We start from the raw sequence: 14,628 nt of genomic DNA, 5'->3' as shown, positions 1-14,628 counted from the left end.
GGCACATCCATCGTTGGATCGGCTGACATGTGGTCATCATAAAATTTTTCCATATCTATGATGGAGACAAGGTAAGAACCTCTCCCTCAGCTAGCATGGCTATTTTCTTTCTTTTGACACAATTGTTTGATTCGTGCTTCTCAAGAAGCAAGTTCCTTCAGATCATGACAGACCTGCCCAATCAATTTCTCTATTAGCTATGGGTTCATGTCATTGATGGCCATTGATGCATATTTAATGTCATGAAATTGGCGTGAGAATCTCCCATCTGTTTTCCTAAACCTTTCAATGAAGTCATCAAGTGATTCATCTAGTTATTGCTTTAGATTCATCAAATCAGTTACCATAATCTTAGGCTAAGGTCAATACAACATGTCATGGAAACACATTTCCATGTCTTCCCATGTTTGTATTGAGTTTAGTGAGAGAGAGAGAGAGAGAGAGAGAGAGAGAGAGAGAGAGAGAGAGAGAGAGAGAGAGAGAGAGAGAGGAATACCATATAAATGTTATTACTCACTGCATTGCATAGTCAACCTTCCAATATGCTAGATAGTTAATTTTCCATCTTCCCCCAAAAAGGTGGCGAAGTCAGGAATCTCAAAACCTTTGGGCATATGCACTAACTATACACACTCTTATCCATGGGTTTCCGTTGTATCGCAAAGTATCTCTTGATTGTATCAACTATAAGGTTGGGATCCAATAGTTGTGGTTCTGGAGGTCTTCCCACGTCTACAACTAGATGGCGCCGCACATTTTCTTGGGGTTTTTTAAATATTGTTGTGCATGAATATGAGGAGGGGTAATTCTTTGTGTCTTCTCTTGGTTTAGCTCACCATTGTTTCCCTAATGAGTTGATAAAACCTATCAGAGTGTAATATTGGTGAAGTGCATTAAGAATCCATGGTTGTTGACGACCATACTCACGACTAGCCTAGGTATTGTGAAACCCACGTGGGGTAATGCATATACATCATGTCGTGGTAGGGATGTTGTAGGATTATCTGATACATGTGGATACTACCGAAGTTTGTTAATGTATGCCTCAACAAAAATACTTCATTTACTGTGCGAACATACATTTCTTCCCCCAATGGCTTTATGTCAGCTTAGCCAAGTGCGAGTTAGACCACCATTGCTTGTCATGCGATCCATATTCTTCGCTTGTCGATTTTCGCTTATTTCAAGCCTTAGGTCACTGACTTGCTTTGTTGGGTGAATAGCTTTATTTTCTTTTTTAAGTTCAATGCTTGCACCTTTATTCTCTTTTTCCCTTACTACAAAATATGTTGGAAAATAAAGTTAAAGTACAAGATAACTAATGTGGACTTGACTTAATATTATTTAGAATAATTGGGGGTTTTCACGAGATTTCTTGCAAAATAAGTTAACAAGTCTCTTGAATTACCATGGTAAACAAAAAATTATATTTTCTCTTAATTTTATAAAATGAAAATAGAAAACTTTTCATAAAGTAAAATAGAGAAAATTTTCACCTTTTTTGAGAGAATTGTTTTGTAGAATGATAAATGAATGTTTATGATTCTTATATTTTAATATTAAAAGTTTATTATAACAACATACATTAGGGAAAAAGTTTATATTATCTTTTTTGACTTTATATTATCTCCTTAATATAAGATGGGGGTTGTTAAGATTTTCCAACCTAATTGAGATGTCGTAACTTCACTTCTCTGTGATGCCTTCCTCGCTCTTGATTCATGAGGGAAAGAAAAACATATATTGAATATGAAGAATTTATCCAAACCTCCAAATTATGAGGAAAAATAAAGCCGTTAAAGTCTTTCTCTACCAAAATCCTAAATTTCTTCTGCTTCATCCTTCCTCTTTTTTCAAAACAACTCTCTCATAAACTCTCAAATAGACCCTTAATTGCTATGATTTTGTCTCAGCCATTCAAATAGTAGTGATATATGTACAACTATTTGGGACAACTTTGATAACAACTTATTTTCTCTCTTCTCATTGGTTCAAAACAATAGAGAGAGAAAAAGGAAAAGAGAGAATAAGAAAATAATGTGAGTATGAGAGAGAAAGTTGTCAAAAAGTTGTAATAAAATGGTTGTACAAATATCATTTCTCATTCAAATATTAAGGGAGATATAGTTTATGATAAGTTACGCAGTCAAAGTTTGTATATTTAACAACTTAGTTATAATTTTAATTGAAGAACAATAATAAAAACAAAATCTAACACACAAAATTGTAGCTAATTTTTGTCCAAAAGTGATTTGAATGAAGCAAAGTTTAAGTATCAATGTTAGGGAATAAGAGAGAAAATGAAGATGAAGATAATAAAATACTGTGTCCTTGGAAGTGCAACACGTGTGTGTGCCACTCTCCCTCGCACAAAATATCCATGTAACATAACAAGAAGACCCTTATCTCTGTCTCTAATCTCCACTACTTTCTCTGCTTTAATCTTCTCACTTCCTCTTCCACCTTCCTATTCTTCTCCTTCACCTTCTTCAAAACGTCCAATAGCAGATTTCTCTGAACTCCCCAATTCTGGTGGTGTTAAGGCCTTGGAACTCCTTGTTGGTTCAGGTGAAGTTCCTCAAGATGGAGACCAGGTATAATTCTCTCCTTTAAATTAATGCTAATGTAATAACTATTAACTATTGCCATCATTTTAGAATATATGGTTTTATGCCTTGATAAACATGTTTTGTTTTGCTTTGTTGGTAGAGTATGAGAATTTGTAGGTTTTTTATTTATAGATAATTTAATGGATAGGTAAGGTGTGTAAGTAATTATTTTACATTATTACTTATTTTTCATTGTGACTGTTATGATTTTAGTAAATGTTGTTACATTGAAGGTTGAGATTCATTACTATGGTAGACTTGCAGCAAAACAAGGATGGCGTTTTGATTCAACCTATGACCACAAAGATGAGAATGGTGATCCTAATCCTTTTGTCTTTGTCCTTGGTTCTGGTAAGGTAAGCTTGATTATAACCAGTAAATTTGGTTTGGTGTTTGACAAACATGATTTAAATCAATTTAAGTTTGAGATAGAATTTAATGTAAAATTGTCACATGATGTTAAAGCTACTTTTTATCACCTTTGTTCAAACTCAGTTCGAGACAAAAACAAGTTTATTCCCAAATGATCAAAATAAGTTTGTGAGTCTAAACTAACTTTCTTGTTACAAACGTGTATCGAAACATTTACTCACCACAGCTCAAGAAGCAATTAAGCATCAATGTCGTGTGGCATACAAAACTCTTATAATTTGTTCATGATATGCATACAAAGGACTGTAAAAATGAGAGACTTATATATGGATCTTCTTTGAGAAATTTGTAACTAAATTAATTCCTATGCCTTTATCATGTCACATACTAAGAAAGAAGTTAATCATATGAAAATGAAATGCTGTGTTCAGGTAATTGCTGGAATTGATGTGGCAGTGAGATCAATGAAAGTCGGTGGTATTCGCAGAGTCATCATACCTCCCTCACTTGGGTATCAGAACACATCACAGGAACCTATCCCGCCTAATGTAAGAAATCCTTTTATGATCCAGAATTACATAGTTACGTTTGATTGATTTTTATGCATATATACAATATACATTATCTAAATTGATAGGTTTTTTCATCACAAGCACACGCACACGCGCACATATATATTCTCTAGTTTTGGAGCTAATTATATACGTTTGATTGACGACTATAGTACTAATTTTTATTGTATTCTTTCGAACAAAAAAAAAAAGTTCTTTGACAGGCAGAGGCTGTTCACTACCATTTTTAATCCGACTCGACTTGCAAATGGTGAAGGTTCGACTTTAGGGACACTTATATTTGATATTGAACTGGTTGGTCTGAGGCATCAATGAATTCAGAATGATCCAGCCATATAGTAAACAAACAAACACTTTCTTTTTTATGAGGGGTGGTATATATATAGTGTAAATGTACATGTACCAGCATTTATCAATTTGTGAATTGCAGGATAGTGTATTAATGAAATTTATATTTAAGGAACCCAGGTAGTATATTGCTCGATTTTTGGACTAATATGGTTTTGCTATGGAAACCAATTCAACCGTTCCTATAAGTCTGAATTCTAAGTCACCACTCCCTTCATCTTCAACACGACCGTTACATGCTCCCCACCATTTATCTTCACCGTCTCCGCTTGGTGTCAAACTGTTCGCTACCCTTCATCTTCATCATTTATCTGCATCCTTGTTTCTGATTCTCCTCTCTATGGAAATTAGTCACGTAAACATTATCTGCTCGCCTCGTCATTGATTCTTCTTGCTCTCATTGTCTCTTATTTGCTTGTTCTTTCTTTCTTAACCTGTTTTAGTAATCTGTTTTAGCTTTTTAAATTTCTAGTTTTGCTTTCTTATTTTGTTTTCCTTTATGTAATTTCATGTTTTTGCTTTCTTAATGTGCTTTTTTCTTATATGGAATCTTCTTGTTTTTGCTTTCTTATATAGAATTAATATTAATGGAAGTCTGCCAAATGTGTATGAGTGTGCAAGAGTTATGTAAAATAAGGGTGGCCTCATCTTAACGCAAGAATAGTCCGTGTTTGCATCACCTTTCTTAAGCCATTTCGATCTAGACCTCTGGAATATCTGCATGTCTTTGCGTTTCAAGAGCGCTTGCAGATCAACGAGGGTCTTATTTCAATTGGTAACGTCTATAGAAAAAGGACCACTCTCTTCACCTTTTCAATCCGACAACACATTGATCATATCAACAAGAGCCTCAATCTTCAACTCCATATTATCAAGCTTCTCCTTACTCAGTTCTTAAAACCAACTTTAAGATCTCTGCGTTTGAGTTCTGCCCTCGATCTCGTACTTATTTTTCCTCTTTGTTAATATATTTTGTGTACTACAAATAATTTTTAGCAGTTGTTGTTTCTGTATAGATGGCATGAAAATCGTTATAATGATTCCTCCTCTTAAAAATAAATCGTTATAGCAATTCCTTTGTATGCTGCTAATTTTGTGCTTGAAAGGAAATCTTATTTTATGATTTGGCCCACATTGAATCCTATTGATCTTTCAATATATGAGGTATCTTTTAAAATTAAAATGAAAATAAGATAATATTTTGCAAGTTTGCATACCGCATTGAATTGGGCGTCAAATAATGGTGATGAATAATGATCATCATTTCGCATTATTTTATATTTAAATTTGGGTTAGACTTAGATGTAGTTTTGTTCTTTGTATATTGAAAATTGCAGTAATTAATTATTCCTTCATTTGTAATTGCGGTCCCCTATTTATAAAAAATATTGACTAATTGCGGTCCCCTACAAATAATGTGTTCAGTTCACTTTCAGTCTCTTAAATCATTTTAATTGATCTTCTTTTAGTCATGTATGCTTGCTCGCAACTCAACTAACATCCATTTTCGAAGACTTTCAACAGTTAGGTGTTCGTCTTCATGTCAAGTCACTTATGTCTTGTCATGTAATCAAATTAGAAGGTCAACATCATGGGTTCGTTAAAATTTCTGAAATGAATATTGATGATAGTAGGTCATATTTCATTTTGTTAGTGTTTTTTGTTCATTATAGTAGAGTTTAGGTGATTTTGCATGAGTCAGAAACTACAAAATATTAGAAATTATGTTTGCAAGAAAGGATGAAATCGTACCACGATTTATTACATCGGACCACAATTTGGAGCAAGTCTCGAGAGCTTTTGTCACGTAAAAAATCGTGTCATGATGTCACCTTATTGGGGCTCGATTTGGAGGAGCGTATGGGCTAGATTTGTAATTAATGTGAAATTGTACCACGATCTTTTACGATCAGAGCACGATTTTTGCGTTCCAAAAATTACTTCTATAAAAGCCAGGCCTTTTTCTGAGTTTAGGGTTCGAAATCTTGGAGAAAGAAACACATATTTGGAGCTAGAGATATGGAGAATAGGTGGGAGACCATCAAAACTTATAGCCAGTCATCAAATTCATGCAATGAACTCTACTTTTGTAATAGTTATTTGTGCTTTAGCCATGAGTAGCTAAGTTATTTCAAATTAGGTCATAGACGATTATTTTCTAGCTTGTTAATCATGTAAACTGTAACTCTGAATTATTATGATTACTATTCTAGTTTATTTGTATAAATTGTGCCTAATGCTTTTATGATTCTGACTCAATATAATTGAACTTAGAGATTATATGACTGCTAACACCGACTTATAACTTTGATCTATTTATGTTGTATAACTTAACGGACAATCTAGGGATAGAGAGTTGTTAAGTTGTGTTTTTGAAATTAACGGACATTAAAACCTCTGATGATTATAAATTCACGTAAGGAATTAGAGAATTATAATTAGAAAAGAGGGTTTTGAGTCAAGGGATTGGCCTAAGCTATTTTTTTTTTTCATTATCGTAAACTAGATAGTAATTATATGATTTAGGTGCGGATTACCAATGAGTGATGAATATATGATTCGAAAGACCTAATTAGTTCCCTAAAAATATTTTAAAAGTTGTTTATTTATAATTGCAACCAAACCAAATTTGCCTAAGGCAACCCCCCATTTAATCATATTCTGAATATTAATGAAATTGCTACGTAGAGATTAGAATAGTCCCTGTAAATATGAATTGAATTATTACTTCGATATAAATTAGTACACTTGTTAAAATTGTATCAAATATCAAAATTGTACAATTAAAAATAAGGGATCAAAATTTTGGTTCGAACAAAATAGGAAATCTAAAACTACATGCTTTTATATTTTATACCTTCTTCTGTCGGGCATAATGTCTATAATTTAGGTTTTATTTTTATTTTATTTAGCGAAACGTAGGTTTTTTTTGAGAAAAAAATAAAAAATAAAAAAAATAAAACATACGTTTCGCTAAATAAAAAGAAACGTAGGTTTTATTTGTTGACGACGATCATGATGATGATTGATGATAATAATAATAAGACAAAGTCATCACATAGTATATTGAATTATTATCTTTTGACAAAATAGTATATTGAGTTATTGATAGTAAGTATTATTTTAAAATAAAAAAACAATGGAGGTCAGCGGTCTTTAATTGTACACTTCTACATAAACAAATTAGTCGGTAGCCATCTAAAAAGTAAGTTAGTATTCATATGTGCATGCATTTGGTTGTCATTTATAAAGCTACGCATGCTTATATGATCATCGGTACAGACTATGCAGTGATGAGGCATGTATTGTCCCGTTATCATATCAGTGGTTGGTTAACAAGTTAAAATATTAATACAAAATTACAAATAATAAAAAATTAGTCAAATATAATTATTAATTACAGTATGAATAAAAATATCAGTATTAGATAGTTGACTTTTCACATTTTTTATTAAGAAGGTATTGGCATTTATAATATATATTTTTTAAATATAGATTTTTCTAATTTATTTTATATCAATGAAGTATTTTGGTAGTATATCAATCATTGAGGGTTTCTTTTTTACTACTAAGAGAGCCAAAAGCCCGGAAACAAGACTACTAATGAGACCAATTAAGAAATATATATATATCTCTCCATAATATCGATCATCCGTTAATAAATGATTAAATTAAGTCGGACAAGACTCATAGTAACAAATATAAACAGCCAAGGAACAATTAAAATTGATCAAAGCATCTAAACATTGATTAGCTTTTAGATAAGAGTGTCGCGCAACCTTTCAATCCAGCTTTAGAAGAATACGAATATTTACAACAAATCTCTATCATATTACTATTGAAAATAGAGGGATGCTAACGAATGCCCTTAAAACATTAGTTAAAGTGCTAAGACAGTTAACTTTTATTTTCAAGACAAAATTCTTCTAATAAAATCCTTAAACAATACACTTATGACACTCGTTAGCAAAACCTTAAGAATATTACCAACCATTAAAGAATCCACATTTACCTTGAAACCTTAGAACCCCAACCTTCTAGCATATTTCAACCCTTCATAAACTCTAGAGCCCATCCATATACGCGCTACACTTCTCAATGGTTTTAGTAAAGCCACAAAACCGCTCTTCGCCAATCCACCGGATGATATTACCACAACCACCTATCCCATTCTCCGTGCAAGATCCATTGGTATTCACTTGATTGAGTTAAGGGATTAAAGAAATAAAATTTTAAAGGACTAGGGTTCAAATTATGACAAAGAAGAAAATACTAACATAGCAACTAACACACTTAACATTTTTCTTTAAGAAAAACAAGTCGTCTTATAGGGCTTAGGGAACATTGCTTTTATATTAGAGGAGTAATCATTATGACACTCATACTCAATAACTTTTGTAAAAAGAAACTGCTAACAAGTGTCTCTAAAACACTAGTTAATAATACAAATATAAAAAAAACATCTTAAAACTTAAGTAGTCAAACTTTAAAAGTGTTAAATGTACTCTTTTCAATGCAATATTTTTTTTTTAGTCAGTGCTCTAAAGACACTAGCTAACATGATCCTTTGTAAAATAATAAAAATAAAATACAATGATAAGCTACAAAGTATTGAATCAATAAGAGTAACTATTCCTCCTTAGAAAGGGAAGCGCCCCTAAGTTGGCAACCTCCTCCTCAAGATACTACTACCAGCCGCCAAGTATCTCCCAAGGTTGGCCCCAATTGGGGAAATAGCAACAAGAATAAATCTATGATGCTTATGTACACATTTTTTAATTAATAAAAAAAGTATCTCATTTTACGCGTCTAAACACTATACATTTAATTTTAGAGAAATGTTAACTTGTGCCCTCAAGACACAAGTTAAAAAGTTAAAGATAGAAATATTTTTTTGGAATTTGTGTATTTATTGTTGTAAAAGTTAAATAATTTATATTTTCAATGCAAAAATTATTATTATTTCATTTTTTAGTTTTTTAACTTGTGCTCTTAGGGCACAAGTTAACATGACCCTTAATTTTTTTTTGGTCAAGACATGACCCTTGATTTTATTATCATACAATAATAGTTCTTTGTTTTATATCCCTTAAGAATCCATGGGCCACCATATCATTATAAAACCAATTAACCCTATATTTAAAAGGTATTTTGTTTTTTTTTGTAAATTTTATCAGAAACAAAGATCTAACGAGACGGAATATATATATATATATATATATATATATATATATATATATATATATATATATATATGATCCCCATCTATGAAGCCCGGATACTCCAAAATGGTGCCGTACCCGTGTCGGATACGTATTGGATACCGATACTCCGCGGATACTCCGGATACCGTATCCCAGAAGTATCGGAATTAATTATTTTAATTTAAAATATATATTTTATCGGATACTTAAAAGATACTCGACGGATACACACAGATACTTATAAGATACTTCACACAGACGTATCCAAAAAAAAAAATGAAGTGTATAAAAATGAGATTGTGTTGTGAAAATTTAAGATACGAATCACTATAATTACTTTTCAATTAACAAATTAAATATTATGATTTTGGTGGATGAAAGTAACGAGAGAGGGGAGATTTAATCAATCAACATTAAACAAACTTTGTTTTGAGTTCTTTTATTGATACATTTGTTGATATCCTAACATATGAATGGAAATAGAATATGATTTATACAAAAACTTTACATTTTTTATTTTGATCATATGTATTTTTTATTTTTTTTGTAAATTGTAACTTTTATGATTATATAGTATGAGTAATCAATGTTTTTTTTTAAGTATTTTACACGCATATAAAATTTAATATAAATATTTTGTTAACGTATCTTAGCCGTATCGTATCCTAAATTTTAAAAATTTCGCGTATTCGCGTACCCGTATCGTATCGTACCCGTATCGCAGTACGTATCCGGGCTTCATAGTCCCCCATCTTCATCTCCGTAGTACATTTGAGGTGATTTTTCTCCCCATTCCTGACCCTATGGTAAAAATAATCCCGGGCTTACTCGGACAGGACAATCCACATGGAGATCTTAGGCATGAGGGTGAGTGGAAGTTGTTATCCCTATTATTCTAGGGTGAGTAAACTACACATATCACTCACTTGAGAGTAACTTCGTATTTGCAATTTAATAATTATTTTGACGTCCCTAACTTTTTTAGAAAAGATAAATGATATTTGTACAACCATTTTGTGACAACTTTTTGACAACTATACATCTCATACTCACATTATGATTTTATTTTCTCTCTTACTTTTTCTTTCTCCATTGTTTTTGACCAATTAAAAAAGAGAAAAAAGAAGTCGTCAGTTATAAATGATTGTTCAAATATCACTACTCTCTTTAGTAAAAAAATAAAAATCACCCCATCATTCTCTCACTCTCTTCTCTCTCTTTCACCATCATTAATAGGTGTAGCTTAGTCACCATTATTAATCAATGATTTCTTTTTAGAAAATAATGCGAATCCAAAGTTTATTCCTATATCATTGAGAATAAAAAAATTGCAAAATGAAAGTGGCATGATAATGAAAGGAAAAAGAAAAAAAAAAAGTTGGTAAGTGGAAATAGGAACCTCGTGTGGGGTGTTAATTTGAGACAGATGCAAAGGTTGAACTTATTTTGCGGTCTTAAATTCAACTTCAACATTCAAACACATCTAGAATCTATATTTGCCCATTGTTTTTTACTTTCTCATTTCTTTAATATTAAATATTCAAACAACACCTTTATAAATCTTCAAAACTCAAACACCTCTTCTTACTACTTGTCTTCTCTACTTTCCAAACATCACACAAAACAAACACAAGCAATTCTTTTCATTCTCTCATCTCAAAAGCCACTAACATGTCTTCTTTCAAGAGCAAATATGAAGGTTAATATTCATTCATCATCTAGTGTGTTTTTGGATCATTTTTTTTTTCTTTTCGTTTTATAGGATTAGTTTACCTTTGTTTCTTGATCATTCATGTTACACTAGCTTCATTTAGGTATCGGTTTCTAAAATAATTTTTTTATTTTTCTCATACGTTGCATGCTGTTTTATACTCTCATGATCCTAGATGAATAGAGAAGAGTGTGTGGATGTGATCTAGATCTTTGTTTAAGAATTCTCTTCGTAATTGTGTGTTTTGATTGCAGAACTAGTTGAGTATTTTGGGTCTCAAGTAAAAATATGTCATGTGGTAACGTTTAGACTGCAAACTTTTATACTGTGGTAAATGAACAAGATCATTCTTCTAAAAGTAGTAAAAAAGAGGAAAAAGGACAAACTCTAATTTAAGTGAGAGAAATGATATTTTGACATCAAAATTTTGATGGCAAATAGAGTGCCTTTTGATTTTTATGTATTTTTGAAATGTGTTTAAGTTGTAGAATATAAAAAGTAATAGTAAGATAGAGATACACAACTGTCGCATACATGTGTATATTTTGATATTCAAATAACATAATTCATTTTAAGCAAGATTCTAGTCTTGCTTGGGATTGGTTACACCACTAGCTAATAGAATGGGGTTCTATTAGCAACTAGCAGTTGGCGCATATTTGAATTGATACTTTGTTTGACAAAATTATGGTCGAATGTGGTTTTGTTGAAATTCTAAATTGTAATTTTTACCAAAAATTACCGTGGTAAATAGTGATTCTGCCATAATCGCTGCCAATTGAAACATACACTAAGTTTGTGGTGGAAGAAATAAGGTTCGATTCATAAAACTAAAGGGTTTAAGTGTGACTAAGCCATATGAAAATTTAATCTGATAGTAGATTGCAATCTCTGGTGATACTTGAGGTCTCGCAAAATAGTCAAACATCTTAGTTACAATGTCTAAAAAAACACGACAAAAAGCAATATAGTACATGACTTCGATATCTACAGAGTAACTAGTACTAATAATCCGTGCAACAAACGGGGATAAATTTGTCGATAATTTTGTATAGTTGTTAAAACTGAAAAGCTTAACTCAATTTTGGAAACAAGTTAGTCAATTTTATCTTCTTTATGAAATATTTTGGAAACAAGTTGCTAGGTGATGTTAATTTTGTACTTACTTCTTGTAGTGTGCTGATATTGAAATATTCAAAATTTATCTATTCTATTTGTTGAAGTTTCTAAAGAACTGACATGAATTGCAGATGAACTCATTGCCAATGCTGCTTATATTGGCTCTCCTGGAAAGGGTATCCTTGCTGCTGATGAATCTACTGGCACAATTGGAAAGCGATTCGCTAGCATCAATGTGGAGAATGTTGAAGCCAACAGACGTACTCTTCGCGAACTCTTGTTCACTGCCCCTGGTTGTTTAGACTGCCTCAGTGGTGTTATCTTGTTCGAAGAAACACTATATCAAAAAACCGCTGCAGGTACAATAGATTCTTATTGTTTATAACATTTCATAGATACATTGCAATCAAGCAAGTGCTAGCACTTCAATGTTTATTTTGAATTAGCAGGACTACCTTCCTACTTTTAGATTTCAACGATTTTTTTATCTTTCATAGATATCGGCTTTAAGGCCTTTTGGATTTAATTATTTGAACTAATCTATTGGCATAAATACTTACGAGACTATTCAGGAGAGCTTAAAGAATCAACATCCTTAAGCTGTTTTAAGTTTATTTCCATATGTTCTCCAGGATAGCTTATCAAAACGGTTTATAACTTATATGAAAATATTTTTACTTCATTTCATTTTGTGTTATAGAAAAAGATGTTTACTTAAGAACCTATATGATAAGCGCTTAATTAAATTGTCTATACAGACATGACCTTAGTCCTATGTCTTATTGATGAGGTCCAAGGTGTCAACTTGGTTTTTGAATGCTTTTCTTTCCTCTGATGCGTTTGCATCTCAATTTTAAATACAAAAATAATCACTTTTACAATTGATGTTATTTATGACCTCTAACTTATTTCTCAACTGTGTATAGGAGTACCCTTTGTGGATGTGTTGAAGAAAGCTGGAGTTCTTCCTGGTATCAAGGTTGACAAGGGAACCGTTGAACTTGCCGGCACAAACGGAGAAACCACAACTCAAGGTTTGGATGACCTTGGTCAGAGGTGCAAGAAGTACTATGAAGCCGGTGCAAGGTTCGCTAAATGGCGTGCCGTGCTAAAGATCGGTCCAAATGAACCATCTCCTTTGTCAATCCATGAAAACGCCTACGGTTTAGCTCGTTACGCTGTCATATGTCAAGAGAATGGTTTGGTTCCAATTGTAGAGCCAGAGATTCTAGTGGATGGATCTCACGATATCGCAAAATGTGCTGATGTAACCGAACGTGTTCTTGCAGCATGTTACAAGGCTCTAAGTGACCATCATGTTCTTCTTGAAGGTACTCTTTTGAAGCCTAATATGGTTACACCGGGATCAGACTCTCCTAAAGTTGCTCCTGAGGTTATAGCCCAACACACCGTCCGAGCTTTGTTGCGAACCGTTCCTGCCGCAGTTCCAGCTATAGTTTTCTTGTCTGGTGGACAAAGTGAAGAGGAAGCATCTGTTAACCTTAATGCAATGAACAAACTTAAGGGAAAGAAGCCTTGGACTCTTACATTCTCTTATGGAAGGGCACTTCAGCAAAGTACTCTTAAGGCATGGGGTGGAAAAGATGAAAACATTCCTAAAGCTCAAGCTGCATTGCTTGTTAGGTGTAAAGCAAATTCAGAAGCAACTCTAGGAACTTATCAAGGTAATGCTAACCTTGGTGATGGTGCTTCAGAGTCTCTTCATGTTAAGGACTACAAATACTAATATGTTAAAGAGGGTTGTGAGGCTCTGATTGAACTTGTTTTGGAGTTGTATGCATCATGGTTATGGTGCTATTTTGTAGGGTTACAATAGTGTTTGTTTTTATTTAGGTTGGTTGTGGTAAAGTATGAATAATGGCTTCAAGCTGAACTGGCTTGATTGGCATTTATTTTTCAACATGGTTATGTTATGTGTACACTTTTTCAATCACACATTTTTCACACTACTTTTTCATTGTGTAATAAAACAAGAGAAATATGCTTCTTAATACCAAAAGTGTGTGTAACAAAAAAGTGTAAAGCATTATTTCAAAAAAAAAAAAAAGTGTAAAGCAGAAAGTGGGTGTGTAAGAAGCATTTCTATGTAACTTTTCCCCCTTTGAATTTAGCTTTTTTTAGGCCTTTTCTCCACTTGTTTTTCCATCATTCTATGTACTGAAAGTGATCTGTTTTTTCTTATGATTCTGTTTCTTTGTATAGCATGGTCGCACATTTTAAAATTAGTAATCAATAACCATGTGAATCCATTTCGCGTCAAGGATGAAATGCAGAACTTGTTGATTTTCTAACATTGAATTGTAAATAGTTAGACAAACTAATGCTTATTTGCTTGAAACTTGCTGAACCAAAATTTAGACATTTTTTTATATAATAAAACAAAAATGCAATTGAAATAGGGGGATGGATAGTTCACTTAGTTGAGCTAAGGATTTAGTCAATTTCTATAACACCAAATTTAAACTTTGTCATTAATCAATTTTACAACTTCGTTAACAATAAAATTATACATTGTTAACCACTTTTTTAACTTGAATTTCATTAATCACAAAAATGCAAGTGATTAATCAATTATTTTACATAGTTTCAAAAGAAATGGTTAAAGTGCATGTATTTATGTAAAAGTCTTGCTAACGAGTGTTCTTAAAGCACTCTTTAAAGATTCCAAATAA

The 14,628-nt window shown here is 32.3% G+C and overlaps 2 protein-coding genes across 2 annotated transcripts; both read left to right on the top strand.

Annotated features, from left to right (window-relative positions):
• Positions 1-2,157: 2,157 nt before the first annotated feature.
• On the top strand, positions 2,158-4,037 carry LOC146955794 (FKBP-like peptidyl-prolyl cis-trans isomerase family protein). Its single transcript, XM_085723837.1, has 4 exons — positions 2,158-2,594; positions 2,843-2,965; positions 3,413-3,529; positions 3,746-4,037. Exons 1-4 carry the CDS (start codon positions 2,301-2,303, stop codon positions 3,866-3,868), a joined length of 657 nt encoding a protein of 218 aa, XP_085579963.1. The 5' UTR covers positions 2,158-2,300; the 3' UTR covers positions 3,869-4,037.
• A 6,654-nt stretch (positions 4,038-10,691) lies between these two features.
• Positions 10,692-13,955, top strand: LOC146955793 (fructose-bisphosphate aldolase 6, cytosolic-like). Its single transcript, XM_085723828.1, has 3 exons — positions 10,692-10,804; positions 12,067-12,294; positions 12,862-13,955. Exons 1-3 carry the CDS (start codon positions 10,777-10,779, stop codon positions 13,680-13,682), a joined length of 1,077 nt encoding a protein of 358 aa, XP_085579954.1. The 5' UTR covers positions 10,692-10,776; the 3' UTR covers positions 13,683-13,955.
• Positions 13,956-14,628: the final 673 nt, after the last annotated feature.

Source organism: Medicago sativa, chromosome 1 (genome assembly GCF_051527215.1).
Source record: "Medicago sativa cultivar Bolivia chromosome 1, Bolivia_mono, whole genome shotgun sequence".
NCBI classification, from domain to species: domain Eukaryota; kingdom Viridiplantae; phylum Streptophyta; class Magnoliopsida; order Fabales; family Fabaceae; genus Medicago; species Medicago sativa.
This window is presented reverse-complemented; position numbering and strand designations above follow the sequence as displayed.

What these genes read in the sequence shown, in the direction of transcription:
- LOC146955794 (XM_085723837.1), top strand. Translation starts at nt 2,301, where the DNA reads ATGAAGATGAAGATAATAAAATACTGTGTCCTTGGAAGTGCAACACGT. An exon ending in TTGTCCTTGGTTCTGGTAAG is followed by an intron (nt 2,966 to 3,412) that starts GTAAGCTTGATT and finishes TGCTGTGTTCAG; the next exon opens with GTAATTGCTGGAATTGATGT. An exon ending in AGGAACCTATCCCGCCTAAT is followed by an intron (nt 3,530 to 3,745) that starts GTAAGAAATCCT and finishes AAAAAAAAAAAG; the next exon opens with TTCTTTGACAGGCAGAGGCT.
- LOC146955793 (XM_085723828.1), top strand. Translation starts at nt 10,777, where the DNA reads ATGTCTTCTTTCAAGAGCAAATATGAAG. An exon ending in TTTCAAGAGCAAATATGAAG is followed by an intron (nt 10,805 to 12,066) that starts GTTAATATTCAT and finishes CATGAATTGCAG; the next exon opens with ATGAACTCATTGCCAATGCT. An exon ending in ATATCAAAAAACCGCTGCAG is followed by an intron (nt 12,295 to 12,861) that starts GTACAATAGATT and finishes AACTGTGTATAG; the next exon opens with GAGTACCCTTTGTGGATGTG.